This window comes from Arachis ipaensis, chromosome B08 (genome assembly GCF_000816755.2).
Source record: "Arachis ipaensis cultivar K30076 chromosome B08, Araip1.1, whole genome shotgun sequence".
NCBI classification, from domain to species: domain Eukaryota; kingdom Viridiplantae; phylum Streptophyta; class Magnoliopsida; order Fabales; family Fabaceae; genus Arachis; species Arachis ipaensis.
In genome coordinates this window covers 41,860,869-41,880,341 of record NC_029792.2, presented here as the reverse complement: position 1 = coordinate 41,880,341, position 19,473 = coordinate 41,860,869, and the positions used below count along the sequence as shown (strand labels likewise).

General features: G+C 37.0%; 3 protein-coding genes across 3 annotated transcripts; all 3 read left to right on the top strand.

Moving 5' to 3' along the window:
- Positions 753–1,058, top strand: LOC107610985 (glutathione S-transferase T3-like). Its single transcript, XM_016312956.1, has one exon. It carries the CDS (start codon positions 753–755, stop codon positions 1,056–1,058), a length of 306 nt encoding a protein of 101 aa, XP_016168442.1.
- LOC107610984 lies at positions 2,060–2,554 on the top strand. Its single transcript, XM_016312955.1, has one exon. It carries the CDS (start codon positions 2,060–2,062, stop codon positions 2,552–2,554), a length of 495 nt encoding a protein of 164 aa, XP_016168441.1.
- On the top strand, positions 2,591–2,968 carry LOC107610983. The gene has a single exon (XM_016312954.1). It carries the CDS (start codon positions 2,591–2,593, stop codon positions 2,966–2,968), a length of 378 nt encoding a protein of 125 aa, XP_016168440.1.

Genomic DNA, 19,473 nt, shown 5'->3' with positions numbered 1-19,473 from the left:
TAATTAATATTGAATATTATTTATATTATTATATTAAATTAGCCGTTGCAAAACTAGCCGTTGTAAAATTAGCCGTTAGAAACTAGCCGTTACTATGTTACCGTTATTATTAATAAATTAATATTTTGTTACTCTATATATACCACTTAGATACATTTCTATTCTCACACTTTCTACTACTCTTCTTTATCTTCTTCCAAGTTTACGAAATCAAAGTTCTGCTAATATTATTTTTTGTTCGAAAAAATGGATCCAAATCAACTCAACTCTTTCTTCAATTACTTACAAAACTTTTCTCAAATTCCAAATACCCAACAATCTCAAACCTCAAACTCTCAAGTTCCAAATCAAACTTGACACTACCGAATACATTTCAAAATCCAAATCCACAAAATCTTTCTAATTTCAATTTTCAAGCTCCTTATAATAATCAATTTCCTATATTCCAATCGCAAAATCAAAATTCACAAACACCACATTTTTCATTTTCATCTATATTTAACCCCTCTATCAGAAATGTTACTCCAACTTTCGTGCCATTTCCAACTCAATTCAGTGCATCAAGACATAACTCATCTGGTGTTGGTGGCTCTTCTAACCCATCCTCTCAGACTCCTATACAATGTAGTCCAAATTCGCAATATTCAGATTTTGCCAACCCTCGTGGATTAGATGCTATCAACCTCAATGATGATGATATTGAAGATCGGAGGCAAGATAGTATTCGACACTAGCATTGGAAAGAGGATGAGATGCTGATCAGTGCATGGTTTAATGTTTCAACTGACCCTATAGCTGGTACCGATCAAAAGGGGGAAACATTTTGGAGTCGAATTCATAGCTACTGTGTAGAATTTTGCTCCGACATGACAAGGGGGGTAGTTGCATGTAAGAAACGATGGTATAAGATTAACAAGGCTGTTGCACAATTTGCTAGTTGCTATGATCAAGCTAGTCGAAACATTAGGAGTGGTTCGAACGCTGATGATATAAAGGAGTTGGCCAATAAACTTTATTCCACAAATTATGGTCAAAAATTCACTTTTGAGAGGCATTGAAACATGCTTTGCTTGGAGCAAAAATGGAGAAGCCAACTACCTACACAGAGTGGCGGCTCAAAGAGAACCAAGGTTAGTGCAACTGGAGCATACTCATCCTCATCAAACCCAGAAACACCGTTGGCTGATGAACCCGGTGTGGACTCTCCCGTTCGCCCACAAGGATCAAAGAAGAGCAAGCAAAAAGGTAAGGGAAAAGCACAAATGTCTGAAGATTTTAGCAAAAAGAAATTATCAGTTGTTAAAAAATTATCTCTCATGAAAGATATTAAGAATGTTAGAAAAAAAGGAACTAATGGATAGGGAAAAAGAAAAAGAAAAAGAAGAGGAGAGGAAACATAGAACAAAGATTATGGCAATCAAAGAGAAGGAGTTACAAATTTAAGCGGCAATGAAAGAACAAGAATTACAAGCTCAAGCGGCAATGAAAGAACAAGAATTACAAACTCAGAGGTATATTAAAGAAATGGAGATAAATGCAAAAGAAAGGGAAATGGAAAGGATGACCAAGGAAAGGGAAAGGGAAATGGATATGCAAATACTTAATGCTGACACGTTTACAATGAGTGAAAAACGACAAGCTCTTCATGAGATTGCATGTGAGAAAATAATCGCCAAGTGGTTTACTTAATGGTTCCTTGTATTCGTAGAGTTATGTAGTATGTTCTTATTTTTATTGCGTATTACTAGTATGTGATGTAGTTTGTTTTATTTATTTCTGATGTAATTTTTTAAATTAGTCAATATTATTGTGCCGTTATTGTTCATGAAAGTGATTGTTGCAAAACTAGCCGTTAAGTAGCCGTTGCAAAACCAGCCGTTGCAAAACTAGCCGTTAAGTAGCTATTGTTAAACTAGCCGTTGAGGAGTAGGTACTTATTGCAGACACACTTATAAATATTAACTATCAATGACTCTGCAACTCCACTTCAACTCTTGTTTCTCACCTCGAAAGAGAACTAAAAATTACATTTCTAGATATGGCTAGAAATTTTGATGATATGTTTAATGAGGCTTTGTATGGCAAAAGAAGACGGAAAGATAACACACTCATAGATAATTGGATCAATGAGTGTTTACTCGAAGATTCAGAAGAAGAAGATATCGATAGAAGCTTTATCCCAACTCCTCGTAGATGGATCAACAGAGATCGAGAAGCAGGACATGATCGCCTTTTTCAAGATTACTTTGCAGATGAACCGGTGTATAATGCTGACATTTTTCGACAGAGATTTCGAATGAGAAGACATGTGTTCCTTCGGATAGTAGACGCTCTCTCAAACGTCTATCCGTATTTCCAACAGAGGGTTGATACAACTGGAAGAAGAAGCTTGTCACCACTCGAAAAATGTACCGCTACCATACAGATGTTAGCATATGGCATAGCAGCTGATGCTGTTGATGATTATGTGCGCATAGGCGAGAGCACTACAATTGAATGCTTGGAAAAAATTGTTGAAGGTGTCATTTTGGTGTTCGAGGATGAATACTTGTGAAAACCAAATCCAAATGACGTACAACGCCTGCTACAAATGGCGGAGGGTCGTGGCTTTCCTGGCATGTTGGGTAGCATTGACTGCATGCATTGGCAATGGAAAAATTGTCCAAAGGTGTGGAAAGGTATGTACATGAGTGGTTATCGTGGGGTTGCAACCATAGTACCTGATATTATAGTATCTTCAGACTTTTGGATATGGCATGCGTTCTTTGGAGTTTCTGGTTCAAATAACGATATCAACGTGTTAGATCGTTCTCCAGTGTTCGATGATATTCTAAATGACCGTGCTCCGAAGGTAAATTATACTATTAATGGTAATAATTATACTATGGGATACTATTTAGCAGATGGTATTTATCCTGAATGGGCCACATTTGTCAAATCAATCTCAAAGCCAGTTAGTTCCTCCTAATGGAGAAGAGAAAGATGCTTTGAGTTTCTATTTACTATTTATGACGCAAAACTGATGTGGAGTTACTTTTTATGACAGGTGGACCATAAATAGCAAGGTTCTGAGAACCGGACCGGTCATCAAACCGCTTTAGTTACTGGTTCACTGGTTTACTAGTCCAATCGGTCTAACCAGTGGTTCAACCGAAAAAACCGTTTTAAAATAGAATAATAAATAAATTATAAATATGCAAGTATTAAGTTGAGGGTATAAGGTAGTATGAAGTTTTTCTAATGGAGTGGTGAATTACTCTCTTAGGATTTTCCTTTTTTATATTAAATGCAAAATTGCCAGATGAAAGCATGATACCAAGTAAGTACAATCCCTCATCAGTACACAAAATGTTAAAAGAAATATCTGACAAGAATAGGAAGAATATCAAATGAATTATCATAAATCCAACTAAAAAATAAACATAGTACTCGGATAAATAAAGTTGATAACATTATTAATAACAAAGTTGGTAGTGGACTAGTGCTAGAAAGGCTTCACCAAATGAAGGTGCATACAGGCTTTTAGAGACAATAGACTTGGATTTGTGCAGTAGCATTTTGGATGAGTTGTTTTGAAGACCATTTGGTAAAACTAAGCTTTGAGTAGGTACAATACAGGCTTCACCAAATGTTCATAACACACAGAAAGACAGTTTCTCACGATACATAAATAAGTGCTCATCCTTTGAAAATAATCATCTGAATCGGTATAAGGCAGGAAAAAATGACCATAAGTCCCTTTACCTAAGTCAAAATAAACAACCATATCTGAACTCAACAATCAGCATTTAGCACCAAACATTACAAAACATTAACCAATAATCACACTAAACCTACAACCAGCAATTACAAAACAGCAACAAACATGAGTACATTATAAAACATTCCAAAACAGTGATGACAATATGACACTAAACCTGCATAGTAAATAATCTCAAAGACAATGATCACCAATATCCAGCAAATAAACAATAAATACACAACAATAATTTAGCAAATAAACAAGAACAAGACCTAAATAGAAAATCCAACAAATTAAGTCGCAGCAACCTAACAATTTGACAAATTAAAACAACAGCAGCCCAACAATTTACCAAATTATCAACTTAACAAATTCAAGAACAAAAAATCACAACAAAACAAAAAAAATTAAAAGTAACAGAAGAACACAAGAACAATTAGCAAATTAACAAGTTCACAATAACAGTTAAAAAATTTTACCAGAAGAACACTAATGCAAGTGGAATCATCATGCTAATATGTTTTCTGCAAAGATGCTATTTGTACAGCTAAAATTTCCTAATTACTATGATCCAATTATTCTAATTTCACATGCAATCAACTTACTAAGTTTCTAAAAGCTAGAAATTATAAAACCAAGGACTTGAGCAAAAATCAGATTCAGAGGTTGAAGAAGGACTGCTGATGTTGTTGGATTCTGACCTCCCTGCACTCAAAATGGATTTTCTGGAGCTACAGAACTCGAAATGGTGCGCTTCCAATTGCGTTGGAAATTAGACATCCAGGGCTTTCCAGCAATGTATAATAGTCTATACTTTGTCCAAGTTTAGATGACGCAAACTGGCGTTAAACACCAGCTTTCTGCCCAAATCTGGCGTCCAGCGCCAGAAAAGGATCCAAAATCAGAGTTGAACGCCCAAACTGGCACAAAAGCTGGCGTTCAACTCCAAGAAGGACCTCTACACGTGCAACACTCAAAGCTCAGCCCAAGCACACACCAAGTGGGCTCCGGAAGTGGATTTATGCATCAATTACTTACTTTTGTAAACCCTAGTAGCTAGTTTATTATAAATAGGACATTTCACTATTGTATTAGACATCCTGGATCCTGGATTATATTCTGATCCTGTGATCATGTTTTAGGGGGCTGGCCATTCGGCCATGCCTGGACCTTTCACTTATGTAATTTTAACGGTAGAGTTTCTACACTCCATAGATTAAGGTGTGGAGCTCTGCTGTTCCTCAAAGATTAATGCAAAGTACTACTATTTTCTATTCAATTCATCTTATTTCGTTTCTAAGATATTCATTCGCACTTCAACCTGAATGTGATGAACGTGACAATCATCATCATTCCCTATGAACGCGTGCCTGACAACCACCTCCGTTCTACATTAGATTGAATGAGTATCTCTTAGATCTCTTAATCGGAATCTTCGTGGTGTAAGCTAGAATGATGGCGGCATTCAAGAGAATCCGGAAAGTCTAAACCTTGTCTGTGGTATTCCGAGTAGGATTCAATGATTGAATGACTGTGACGAGCTTCAAACTCGCGATTGCCGGGCGTAGTGACAGACGCAAAAGGATAGTAAATCCTATTCCAGCATGATCGAGAACCGACAGATGAATAGTCGTGCCGTGACAGGGTGTGTTGACCATATTCACTGAGAGGATAGGATGAAACCATTGACAAGGGTGATGCCTCCAGACGATTAGCCGTGCCGTGACAGGGCATTTGGATCATTTTCCCGAGAGAAGACCGAAAGTAGCCATTGACAGTGGTGATGTATCACATAAAGCCAGCCATGGAAAGGAGTAAGACTGATTGGATGAAGATAGCAGGAAAGCAGAGGTTCAGAGGAACGAAAGCATCTCTATTCGCTTATCTGAAATTCTCACCAATGATTTACATAAGTATTTCTATCCCTATTTTATTAATTATTTTCAAAAACCCCATTACTATTTTATATCCGCCTGACTGAGATTTACAAGGTGACCATAGCTTGCTTCATACCTACAATCTCCGTGGGATTCGACCCTTACTCACGTAAGGTATTACTTGGACGACCCAGTGCACTTGCTGGTTAGTTGTGCGAAGTTGTGAACCATGGTATTGGCATCATGTTTTTGGCGCCATTACCAGGGAAAGAAATAGCGATGAATTCTACATAATCAAAGTGTAATCACAATTTCTGCGCACCAAGTTTTTGGCACCGTTGCCGGGGATTGTTCGAGTTTGGACAACTGACGGTTCATCCTGTTGCTCAGATTAGGTAATTTTCTTTTTGTTCTGTTTTCAAAAAGTTTTCAAAAAAAAATCTTTCAAAAATTTTTCTTTTGTTTTCGAAAAAAAAAATATATTTGTTATTCAAAATTTTTAAAGAATGAATTCTAGTGTTTCATGAAGCATGTGAAGCCTGGCTAGCTGTAAAGCCATGTCTAAATTCTTTTGGACTGAGCCTTCCACTCATAAGTATATGAAGTTGGATGAAATATCAGCTGTTGTATACATGAGAGGTATCTATGTTTGCTGAAGCTTGGCTGGCCATTGGCCATGTCTAGTGTTTTGGACCGGAGCTTTCATTGAAAGCTTGGCTGGCTAGTGAGCCATGTCTAATTCCTGGACTGAAGCTTTAGACTAACATGGCAAGATTCCTGGAATTCATATTAAAAATTTTAAAATCCTTATTTTTGTCTTTCAAATAATTTTCGAAAAAAATCCAAAAAAATTAGAAAATCATAAAAATCAAAAATATTTTTCTGTTTCTTGTTTGAGTCTTGAGTCATGTTATAAGTTTGGTGTCAATTGCATGTGCATCTTGCATTTTTCGAAAATTTTCATGCATTCATAGTGTTCTTCATGATCTTCAAGTTGTTCTTGGTAAGTCTTCTTGTTTGATCTTTGCATTTGCATGTTTTGTGTCTTTTCTTGTTTTTCATATGCATTCTTGAATTCTTAGTGGCTAAGCATTAAAGAATTCTAAGTTTGGTGTCCTGCATGTTTCCTTTGCATTAAAAATTTTTCAAAAATGTGTTCTTGATGTTCATCATGATCTTCATAGTGTTCTTGGTGTTCATCTTGACATTCATAGCATTCTTGCATGCATCACATGTTTTGATCTGAAATTCTCATGCATTGCATAGTTTTCATGTTTTTCTCTCTCATCATTAAAAATTCAAAAAAAAATATCTTTTCCTCTTTTCTCTCATAATTTCGAAAATTAGATTTGACTTTTTCAAAACTTTTTAAAATTTAGTTGTTTTTGTGAGTCAAATCAAATTTTCAATTTAAAAATCTCATCTTTTTCAAAATCTTTTTCAAAAAATCAAATCTTTTTCAAATTTTTTTAGTTATTTTCGAAAATTCCAAAAATATTTTTTAAAAATCTTTTTCTTAATTTTACATCATATTTTCGAAAATAACATCATCAATTAATGTTTTGATTCAAAAATTTAAAGTTTGTTAGTTACTTGTTAAGAAAGATTCAAACTTTAAGTTCTAGAATCATATCTTGTGATTTCTTGTGAATCAAGTCATTAATTGAGATTTCAAAAATCAAATCTTTTTCAAAAACTTCCTCTTTTTCAAAAATTTCTTTTTAATTAACTAAAATTTTAATTTTTTCATTTTAATTTTCGAAAAACCACTAACCTTTTTCAAAAACTATTTTCAAAAATCAACTAACTCTTTTTCAAAAAAAATTATTTTCGAAAATCCTCTCTCTCTCTCTCATCTTATTCTATCTATTTATTCATCTACTAAGATCTCTTCCTCACATCACTCACCAAATTCGAACCCCCTCTTCTATCTGTGTTCGAATTTCTTCTTCTTTTCTTCTACTCACATAAGGGAACCTCTATACTGTGGTAAAAAGGATCCCTATTATTATTATTTTTCTGTGCCCTCTTTTTTGTCATATGAGCAGGAGCAAGGACAAGAACATTCTTGTGGAAGCAGATCCAGAACCTGAAAGGACTCTGAAAAGGAAACTAAGAGAAGCTAAAATACAACAATCCAGAGATAACCTTTCAGAAATTTTCGAACAGGAAGAGGAGATGGCAGCCGAAAATAATAATAATGCAAGGAGAATGCTTGGTGACCAAAAAGTGTCCTTCTGATATGCTTTCAGAATGGACCATCTTGGATATCTTCTATGATGGTTTATCTGAGATATCAAAGATGTCATTGGATACTTCTGCAGGTGGATCCATTCACCTAAAGAAAACGCCTGCAGAAGCTCAAGAACTCATTGACATGATTGCTAATAACCAGTTTAAATACACTTCTGAGAGGAATCCTGTCAGTAATGGGACGTCTATGAAGAAGGGAGTTCTTGAAGTTGATACTCTGAATGCCATATTGGCTCAGAACAAAATATTGACTCAGCAAGTCAATATGATTTCTCAGAGTCTGAATGGAATGCAAGCTGCATCCAACAGTACTCAAGAGGCTTCTCCTGAAGAAGAAGCTTATGATCCTGAGAACCCTGCAATAGCAGAGGAGATTCTGAACCTCAATGGATAAAGTGAGATGCCAAAACTATTCAAGAGGCAAAAAGCTATAAGTCCCGCTCATCTGATTGGAGCTATGTTTCATTGATAGTTTGGAATTTATAGTATATTCTCTTCTTTTTATCCTATTTTATTTTTAGTTGTTTGGGGACAAGCAACAATTTAAGTTTGGTGTTGTGATGAGCGGATAATTTATACGCTTTTTGACATTGTTTTTAGTATGTTTTTAGTAGGATCTAGTTACTTTTAGGGATGTTTTCATTAGTTTTTATGTTAAATTCACATTTCTGGACTTTACTATGAGTTTGTGTGTTTTTCTATGATTTCAGGTATTTTCTGGCTGAAATTGAGGGACTTGAGCAAAAATCAGATTCAGAGGTTGAAGAAGGACTGCTGATGCTGTTGGATTCTGACCTCCCTGCACTCAAAGTGGATTTTCTGGAGCTACAGAACTCGAAATGGTGCGCTTCCAATTGTGTTGGAAATTAGACATCCAGGGCTTTCCAGAAATGTATAATAGTCCATACTTTGCCCAAGTTTAGACGACGCAAACTGGCGTTCAACGCCAACTTTCTGCCCAAATCTGGCGTCCAGCGCCAGAAAAGGATCCAAAACCAGAGTTGAACGCCCAAACTGGCACAAAAGCTGGCGTTCAACTCCAAGAAGGACCTCTACACGTGCAACACTCAAAGCTCAGCCCAAGCACACACCAAGTGGACCCCGGAAGTGGATTTATGCATCAATTACTTACTTTTGTAAACCCTAGTAGCTAGTTTATTATAAATAGGACATTTCACTATTGTATTAGACATCCTGGATCCTGGATTGTATTCTGATCCTGTGATCACGTTTTAGGGGGCTGGCCATTTGGCCATGCCTAGACCTTTCACTTATGTAATTTTAACGGTAGAGTTTCTACACTCTATAGATTAAGGTGTGGAGCTCTGCTGTTCCTCAAAGAGATGAAGATAGCAGGAAAGCAGAGGTTCAGAGGAACGAAAGCATCTCTATTCGCTTATCTGAAATTCTCACCAATGATTTACATAAGTATTTCTATCCCTATTTTATTAATTATTTTCGAAAACCCCATTACTATTTTATATCCGCCTGACTGAGATTTACAAGGTGACCATAGCTTGCTTCATACCTACAATCTCCGTGGGATTCGACCCTTACTCACGTAAGGTATTACTTGGACGACCCAGTGCACTTATTGGTTAGTTGTGCGAAGTTGTGAACCATGGTATTGGCATCATGTTTTTGGCGCCATTACCAGGGAAAGAAATATCGATGAATTCTACATAATCAAAGTGTAATCACAATTTCTGCGTACCACCGAGCGAACGCGAACGAAGACGCGAACGTGAACGGCAAACAAACGGCGACGGAAGTGCGGCTGAGCAGACAAAGACGACGGACGCCGAGCTCGAGGAAGCAACCGCGATCGGTGACAACGAACAGGGGTTGAAGACTTTGAGCACGAGGGAAGCTAGATGATGAATGGCGAAGTTTGAGTGCGACGGACGGCGGCAGTATGCCACTCCTTGTGGCAGTGTACGCTTACAGTGCTAGGGTTTTGTGGTTGCGTTGGTGTGATTTGACTGATTTCTCTGACTGAAAGAAAGAAAGGGAGAACGGGAGAAAGAAACGAATTAACTACCCTCTTTTGTGTAAACCGGCCGGGTTCCGGTTCGGTCTGACCGACCGGGTCTCGTCCGGTTCAATGATTTTTTGCCGGTTTTCTGATTAGCGGTTTTATATGTCTGACCGGACCGTTAATGCTGTCGGTTCACGGTTAAACCGGTCCAACCGGTCGGTCCGGTCCAGTTTTCAGAACATTGATAAATAAAAATTGGGATGAGTTCCCTACTGGAGATGGTCTTATGGAGGCGTATGATGTGATTGAAAAACTTGGGTACATTGTTGAGAACATTAGGGTAATGTGGTTAGATGCTGAGTTAGGATTAGAAGGGTTGAAGTTGTTGAGGGGTGATAAATAAACAATCAAAATGGCAAATATAGGAATTGAAAAAATGGTGGTTGACTTGTATGTAGTAGATAAGACTTCAGTCGCTCATGATTTCTTTTATGACATTGGTTATTTAGATGTTAGGAGTGGGAGTAAGGCTATTGAGGAAGAGTGTGTAGATGTTGATAGTGGGTCAAGTAACATTAGAAAGGCCTAAAATATTGAAGTGGAGGCTCAAAGTAGGGAGGTGGATGTGGAGGCCCAAATTTAGAAAATGGTTGATGTCCATTTAAATGTTAAAGAAGTGGTTCAGAATGTTGTTGATGGGGAGAATAGTAAAGAGGAGGATGACTCTGATGACTTGGATTATGAGGCTGATTCTTATCTTCATTTTAGTGATAGTGAAGATGATTATTATGGAAAAGATCGGCTATTTAATGTTGATATAACTCTTGAGGAGATGCTAAAAAAACTAAAACTACTGTCGAGAAATTAAAACTAAAACTGAAGGAAGTCTAAAAAAACTAAAACTGCTATCGAGAAATTAAAGAAAATTCAAAAGGTGGTGGTTGGAAAGAGAATGAATTCTCATTTAAGCGATGACGAAGGATTAAACAGTGATAAGTTAGGACAAAAAATATTTTATCCATTTCTAAACTGCTTCTCCCTCATCATCTTCAATCTCGTGAAGCCTAACTTATTGGTGTACTTGATCACTGATTTGCCGTGGAAAAATTCCTATGAATCTCTATTGATTCCATTCTTTCCCTTCAGTTATGATATCTTTAATAAATTCTAGAACTGAGTCCATTATACTTTGTATTTTATTAATACCCACTTATCCTCCGAAACCTTAATTTGTATCCATTTAAGAGAGATTTATCCATATATTAATTTGGCTCACTCTTTTAAAACTTTAAGAATGAAAATGACATGCGCATATATTTTTAAAATCTAATTTGATTCTACATAAATTTAATTTACCATGTCATCAGGTCTCACGACACATCATCATCTAGTTAACGAAAAGACAATTTAACTTGTAATTATATTTTTCTTAAAACTAATTTGATTGGTCAAATCTTTTAAAGACTACGAATTCGAATATTATTGTATCAATAGTACTATTGCGGCTATTTAATTCATCATTTTCTTCACTGAATATGTATAATAGTAACATGTTGTGATAAGAAGGTATTGAATGCCCATTTATGAAATTGGGCGGCTAATCTTTCCTATGCTGAAGGAATAACTTTTCAAGGCAAGTTTAAGATTAATGAAGGTTGAAATCAAAAGCTTGTCACATGTATAAATAGTAGAAGCAACGATTGAAACAACATAGCAATAACAATCAATAACAATATTCTCTCTCTTTTATACTCTTCTTCCTTACATACGATACTACTTATATTAGTAGATATATATAAATTATCTTTATTATATTGAGTTAATTTATATTGGCTAATATTAATACTAGAGTCTTTTATTTATTATTTTATCTTCTTTATTTATTTATTTTACAACACGTTATTAGCACGAAACTCTTATCAAAATTTAGGAAGACTCAGGTAACAAATTTTCATTATGTCGAAGCTATCTCATCTTGAATTCAATACTCTTGATATATCTGGAAACAATTATTTATCATGGATACTAGATGCTGAAATCCATCTTGATTCAATGGATCTTGGAGATACTGGTGCACGAAATTGTGATCATCAACAATGGCGCCAAAGGGACTTGGAGCTCTCAAACGTGAATCACACTTTGACACAATTCCGCACAACTAACCAGCAAGTGCACTGGGTCGTCCAAGTAATACCTTACGTGAGTAAGGGTCGATCCCACGGAGACTGTCGGCTTGAAGCAAGCTATGATCACCTTGTAAATCTCAGTCAGGCGAATTCAGATGGTGATGGAGAATTGATAATTAAAAGATAAATAAAACATAAAATAAAGATAGAGATACTTATGTAATTCTTTGGTTGGAATTTCAGATAAGCGTATGAAGATGCTTTGTTCCTCCTGAACCTCTGCTTTCCTATTGCCTTCTTCCAATCATTCATACTCCTTTCCATGGCAAGCTTTATGTTGGGCATCACCGTTGTCAATGGCTACTTTCCGTCCTCTCAGTGAAAATGTTCTACGCACGCTGTCACCGCACGGCTAATCATCTGTCAGTTCTCGATCATATTGGAATAGGATCCATTAATCTTTTTGCATCTGTCACACGCCCAACAATCGCGAGTTTGAAGCTCGTCACAGTCATCCCTTCCCAGATCCTACTCAGAATACCACAGACAAGGTTTAGACGTTCAAGATCTCAGAAATGGCCGCCAATAATTCTAGCCTATACCACGAAGGTTCTAATCTTAGATTAGAGACCCAAGAGATACACATTCAAGCTTGTTTGCATGTAGAACGGAAGTTGTTGTCAGGCACGCGTTCATAGGTGAGAATGGTGATGAGTGTCACATAATCATCACATTCATCATGTTCTTGGGTGCGAATGAATATCTTGGAGAAGAAATAGACTTGAGTTGAATAGAAAAATAATAGTACTTGTATTAATTCATGAAGAACAGCAGAGCTCCGCACCTTAATCTATGGTGTGTAGAAACTCCACCGTTGAAAATACAAAAGTGATAATGGTGTAAGCATGGCCGAATGGCCAGCCTCCAAGGTCTAGGGACTAAACGTCCAAAGATGTGTCCCCCCATTTAAAATACAATAGTATAAGGTCCTATTTATAGAGAATTAGTAGCCTAGGATTTACAGAAATCAGTAATTAATGCAGAAATTTTCTTTCGGGGCCACTTGGTGTGTGCTTGGGCTGAGCATTGAAGCTTCCATGTGTAGAGACTTTTCTTGGAGTTAAACGCCAGCTTTTGTGCCAGTTTGGGCATTTAACTCCAGTTTTTGTGCCAGTTCCGGCGTAAATGTCAGAATTCTTGAGCTAACTTGGAACGCCTATTTAGGCCATCAAATCTCGGGCAAAATATGGACTATTATATATTGCTGGAAAGCCCAGGATGTCTACTTTCCAACGCAATTGAGAGCGCGCCAATTGGGCTTCTGTAGCTCCAGAAAATCCACTTCGAGTGCATGGAGGTTAGAATCCAACAGCATCTGCAGTCCTTTTTCAGCGTCTGAATCTGATTTTTGCTCAGGTCCCTTGATGACATGTCACCATGTCATGTTTTTCTATGCTTTTTCATACAAGAAATTTATAATTAGTGCTTAATTATTGCATTCTTTTGTGCTTAAATGGTATATTTCCTTGATCTTTTGATTTTATAAATTTTGTAGGAAATAAGAAGAAAAAGAAGCAAAAGAGCACAAAATAAGCTAAAAAGAAGAAAAGAGGAATTTTGGGCATATTTTGGAGTTGAGAGTTAGGGAGGCATGAATGAGCCACAAAAAGGTGATCGAGAGCGTTGCCAGGCAGGGAATGAACTGGCGTGTTCCCTGGCAACACCCACAACAACGCCAAAGCCAAGAACTTGGGCCAGAGGAGGTCGAGCACGTTTTTGGTGGCGTGTTTGCCAACAACTTCACCAAAAACGCCCAGCCAAGGTAGCCTGACCTTGCCTTCTTCAAAGGAGCATATCTTGAGATAGAAAACTCCAAATGAGGTGATTTCAGTGGCATTGGAAAGTAGACATCAAGAGATTTCCAACCATATATCATAGCATGGGATTGGAGTTTATTTGAAGACTCAAAAGCTGGCTTTATTTAGAGCCTCAGACACTAAGGGCGTTGTTGCTGGCGTGTTTGCCAACAACTTGGGCAACAACGCCAGGCAGCCTGACCTTGCCTTCTTCAATGGAACATAACTTGAGCTACAGAGATCCAATTTGAGTGCTTTCAGTTGCGTTAGAAAGCTGAAATTTAGAGCTTTCCAACGATATATAATAGTTCATAGTGAAGCTTGAAATGGAAGCTCGAATCAGAGTCATCTTTAGGCCCAAAAAATAAGGAAATGAGGTTGAGATTCAAGGAAGAATGAATGAGCCAAGAGAGGGGGTCGAACATGTTGCTAGGGCCAAGATGAACTGACGTGTTCCTTGGTAACTCCAGCAACAACACCCAGGCCAAGAAATTTGGGCTAGAGGAGTTCTTGAGGGCGTTGTTAGTGGCGTGTTTGGTAAAAATGCCCAACCAAGGCAGCCTGACCTTGCCCTTTTCAATGGAGCATAACTTGAGCTAGGAAGGTCCAAATGAGGTGATTTCAGTGGCATTGGAAAGTAGACATCAAGAGCTTTCTAATGATATATAATAATTTATATTGAAGCAAAGGATTGAAGCTGAAAGTTCAGGCAACATCAAGCATAAAAAGTGAAGAACAAGCAAGTGTTTGGCAACAACTAGGGCAACCACTTGGGCAACAACGCCCAAGCACCATGTCCCACTCCCAGGAAATTATCATGCACGTTGCCAACGTGCACCAAGGCTGGTGTGTTTGCCAATAACGCCAGGCCATTGGGCCAGATCAATGAAAATGAGCCCTGTTTCCTCTGTTTGACAAGAATTTTCTCATGAAGCAAAATCAACAAGAGCAAGGCCCAAATTGCTAACCCAAAAGGAGAATTTCAAGAAGTTTTAGGAATAGTATAAATAGAGAATAGTTTTGTACTAGAAGAGATTCTTAGACACTTTTACATTTACATCATAGTAGTTACTTTTGCTAGCTTTTTTTACTCTGCTTTGTACTACACTCCCGATTTGGGAAGCATAGCAGGGAGGAAGTTGGTTTTCTTTTGCAAGTTTGAATTTCAGTTTTGAAGAACTTCTTCTTCATTCTTCAATATTATTCACTATTCCATTTTAATATTTACTTTTGCACTTGTTGTTGAATTTAGAGCTATGATTCACTAAACCCCATTTTCATTAGGGGGAGGAGCTCTGCTCATTTGAATGGGTTGATAACTTTTCTTTTTCTTCTCAATTCAAGTGGTTCATCTAAGAGGAAACTCTTGTTCTTCACAGATTTAATCACCATCAAGAGAGGGATTGAATCTATATGAATTATGTGGTGAACTTGAGAAAGGAGCTACATAATTCAGTTTAGAGTTCATCCTTTCATGATTTCTTTGATCAATACACTTTGGGTTGGTATGTGAGATGTAACCTCCCTTAGTTGAGATTCTGGAAGTTGTGTGGCTTGGATTAGAAATTGAACTTCATCTCTTCTCATGAACAATTAGATCACGAGAGTGGCAATTGGTTGTGTTGAGAGAAATTGAGTTACCAAGAGATTGGGACTCAATTACCCACAATTTGCCATGGATCTATACCCATGATTGAGAAGGAATTGGTCAACATCAATTCATGAGAATTTGCATCTCTGATCCCTAATTATCTCTCCATCATTAATTCTCATTTTTTTTGTTCTTTAGTTCTTTGAATACCCATTACCCAATTCCCTTTTATCTTTTTGTAATTTATCATTCTTGCCATTTACATTCTGTTTATCTATTTCTTGCAATTTACTCTTCTGCTCTTTAAGGGGAACTTAGAACCATCAAACAGTGAGAATGAAGACCAATTTGTGGGTGAAGAAGTGGAAAAATAAGAACAAAAGGTCCCTGTGTCAAGTGAAATTGCAATGAAGGATGAGGAACATGAGCCAAGGATTTTATATTCACAAAAGCTAATTGAAGTGACAATGGAACATGAAGATTCCTTCCTAAGTTTTCTTTTTTTTTTGCTTTGTTTAAATTCAATAAATTGGCATATGGTTACATTCTAAGTTTGGTGTTGCCTTGAAACAAATTGTTTTCAATCTTTTTGGATGATTGCATCAAATCAAAAAATGAAAGTGACACACCAAGATTCTAAGTTTGGTGTGCTATTCTTTTTACCTTGGACTGTCAATCTTTATTGCATGATTCTTTTCTTGCTTGGGGACAAGCAAGGTTTAAGTTTGGTGTTGTGATGACATGTCACCATGTCATATTTTTCTATGCTTTTTCATACAAGAAATTTATAATTAGTGCTTAATTATTGCATTCTTTTGTGCTTAAATGGTATATTTCCTTGATCTTTTGATTTTATAAATTTTGTAGGAAATAAGAATAAAAACAAGCAAAAGAGCACAAAATAAGCTAAAAAGAAGAAAAGAGGAATTTTGGGCATATTTTGGAGTTGAGAGTTAGGGAGGCATGAATGAGCCACAAAAAGGTGATCGAGAGCGTTGCCAGGCAGGGAATGAACTGGCATGTTCCCTGGCAACGCCCACAACAACGCGAAAGCCAAGAAGGGCCAGAGGAGGTCGAGCACATTTTTGGTGGCGTGTTTGCCAACAACTTCACCAAAAACGCCCAGCCAAGGCAACCTGACCTTGCCCTCTTCAAAGGAGCATATCTTGAGCTAGAAAACTCCAAATGAGGTGATTTCAGTGGCATTGGAAAGTAGACATCAAGAGCTTTCCAACCATATATCATAGCATGGGATTGAAGTTCATTTGAAGACTCAAAAGCTGGCTTTATTTAGAGCCTCAGACACTAAGGGCGTTGTTGCTGGCGTGTTTGCCAATAACTTGGGCAACAACTCCAGGCAGCCTGACCTTGCCTTCTTCAATGAAACATAACTTGAGCTACAGAGATCCAATTTGAGTGCTTCTAGTTGCGTTGGAAAGCTGACATTCAGAGCTTTCCAATGATATATAATAGTTCGTAGTAAAGCATGAAATGGAAGCTCGAATCAGAGTCATCTTTAGGCCCCAAAAACAAGGAAATGAGATTGAGATTCAAGGAAGAATGAATGAGCCAAGAGAGGGGGTCGAACACGTTGCCAGGGCCAAGATGAACTGGCGTGTTCCTTGAAAACTCCAGCAACAACGCCCAGGCCAAGAAATTTGGGCTAGAGGAGTTCTTGAGGGCGTTGTTAGTGGCGTGTTTGGTAAAAATGCCCAACCAAGGCAGCCTGACCTTGCCCTCTTCAATGGAGCATAACTTGAGCTAGGAAGGTCCAAATGAGGTGATTCCAGTGGCATTGGAAAGTAGACATCAAGAGCTTTTCAATAATATATAATAGTTTATATTGAAGCAAAGGATTGAAGTTGAAAGTTCAGGCAACATCAAGCATAAAAAGTGAAGAACAAGCAAGTGTTTGGCAACAACTTGGGCAACAACCCTGGCAACAACGCCCAAGCACCATGTCCCACTCCCAGGAAATTATCATGCACGTTTCCAACATGCACCAAGGCTGGTGTGTTTGCCAATAACGCCAGGCCATTAGGCCAGAGCAATGAAAATGATCCCTGTTTCCTCTGTTTGACAAGAATTTTCTCATGAAGCAAAATCAACAAGAGCAAGGCCCAAATTGCTAACCCAAAAGGAGAATTTCAAGAAGTTTTAGGAATAGTATAAATAGAGAATAGTTTTGTACTATAAGCGATTCTTAGACACTTTTGCATTTACATCATAGTAGTTACTTTTGCTAGCTTTTTTTACTCTGCTTTGTACTACACTCCCGATTTGGGAAGCATAGCAGAGTGGAAGTTGGTTTTCTTTTGCAAGTTTGAATTTCAGTTTTCAAGAACTTCTTCTTCATTCTTCAATATTATTTACTACTCAATTTTATTGTTTACTGTTACACTTGTTGTTGAATTTAGAGCTATGATTCACTAAACCTCATTTTCATTATGGGGAGGAGCTCTGCTCATTTGAATGGGTTGATAACTTTTCTTTTCCTTCTCAATTCAAGTGGTTCATCTAAGAGGAAACTCTTGTTCTTCATAGATTTAATCACCATCGAGAGAGGGATTGAATCTATATGAATTATGTGGTGAACTTGAGAAAGGAGCTACATAATTCAGTTTAGAGTTCATCCTTTCATGATTTCTTTGATGAATACACTTTGGGTTGGTATGTGAGATGTAACCTCCCTTAGTTGAGATTCTGGAAGTTGTGTGGCTTGGATTAGAAATTGAACTTCATCTCTTCTCATGAACAATTAGATCACGAGAGTGGCAATTGGTTGTGTTGAGAGAAATTGAGATACCAAGAGATTGGGACTCAATTACCCATAATTTGCCATGGATCTATACCCATGATTGAGAAGGAATTGGTCAACATCAATTCATGAGAATTTGCATCTCTGATCCCTAATGATCTCTCCATCATTAATTCTCATTTTTTTTGTTCTTTAGTTCTTTGAATACCCATTACCCAATTCCCTTTTATCTTTTTGTAATTTATCATTCTTGCCATTTACATTCTGTTTATCTATTTCTTGCAATTTACTCTTCTGCTCTTTAAAATTCTGCAACCTTTACTTTCTTGCAATTTATTTTCCATGTCATTTAAGTTTCTTGCACTTTAAGTTTCAGTTATTCACTTTCATCTTCTTTCTCTCTTCTAGTTCTTTAAATTCCTTGCCATTTAAATTTTTGCAAATATGTTCAAAAATCACAAATCTCATGAAATCAAAAGAACTCTTGATGAAGACAAAACTCTAACAATCACACAACCACCAAGACTTGGATTCAAGAAAGTGAAGGCAATTAACAAAAGAACCGAGAAGAGGATTGTGACCAAGCTACAAAGGACAATATTCATGAAGAAAAGAAGGTCAACTACAACCAATCCTCCCCCTGATCCAGCAAGCAAGCTTAATCAAGCCATTAACAAAAGAAAGCTTGCTGAGAAAAGGCCAAGACAAGGGACACTAGCTGAATCTTTCCCTCCTTTGAGGTCATTCCTCTTAACAAACTGGAAGAAGAGGAAGAAAGTGAAGAACAACATGTCAAGCTAATGACACTAAAAGAGCACTTGTTGGGAGGTAACCCAACCATAAGTAACATTTCCTCTCTGCTTTGTTTTCTTTTTTTTTTTGCTTTGTTTAAATTCAATAAATTGGCATATGGTTACATTCTAAGTTTGGTGTTGCCTTGAAACAAATTATTTTCAATCTTTTTGGATGATTGCATCAAATCAAAAAATGAAAGTGACACACCAAGATTCTAAGTTTGGTGTGCCACTTATTTTTCTATGCAAATCAGTCAGCAACACCACTTGTTTACATAATCATAATGTTCTTTGCACTGTTATCTTTCTTTTAGTTAGACGATTTTAGTTTTCTCTTTGTTTTAGTCATTTCCTTGTTTTAAATGCTTTCTTTTATTTACTGTGTTTGTTAATACACTACCAAGAGAGCTTTATTCATGACAGATTCTTGACTTGGTGATTGTATTTAACATATAACAGTTTCTTTCGTTTAGTTTTATTTCAAATAAATTGACATGT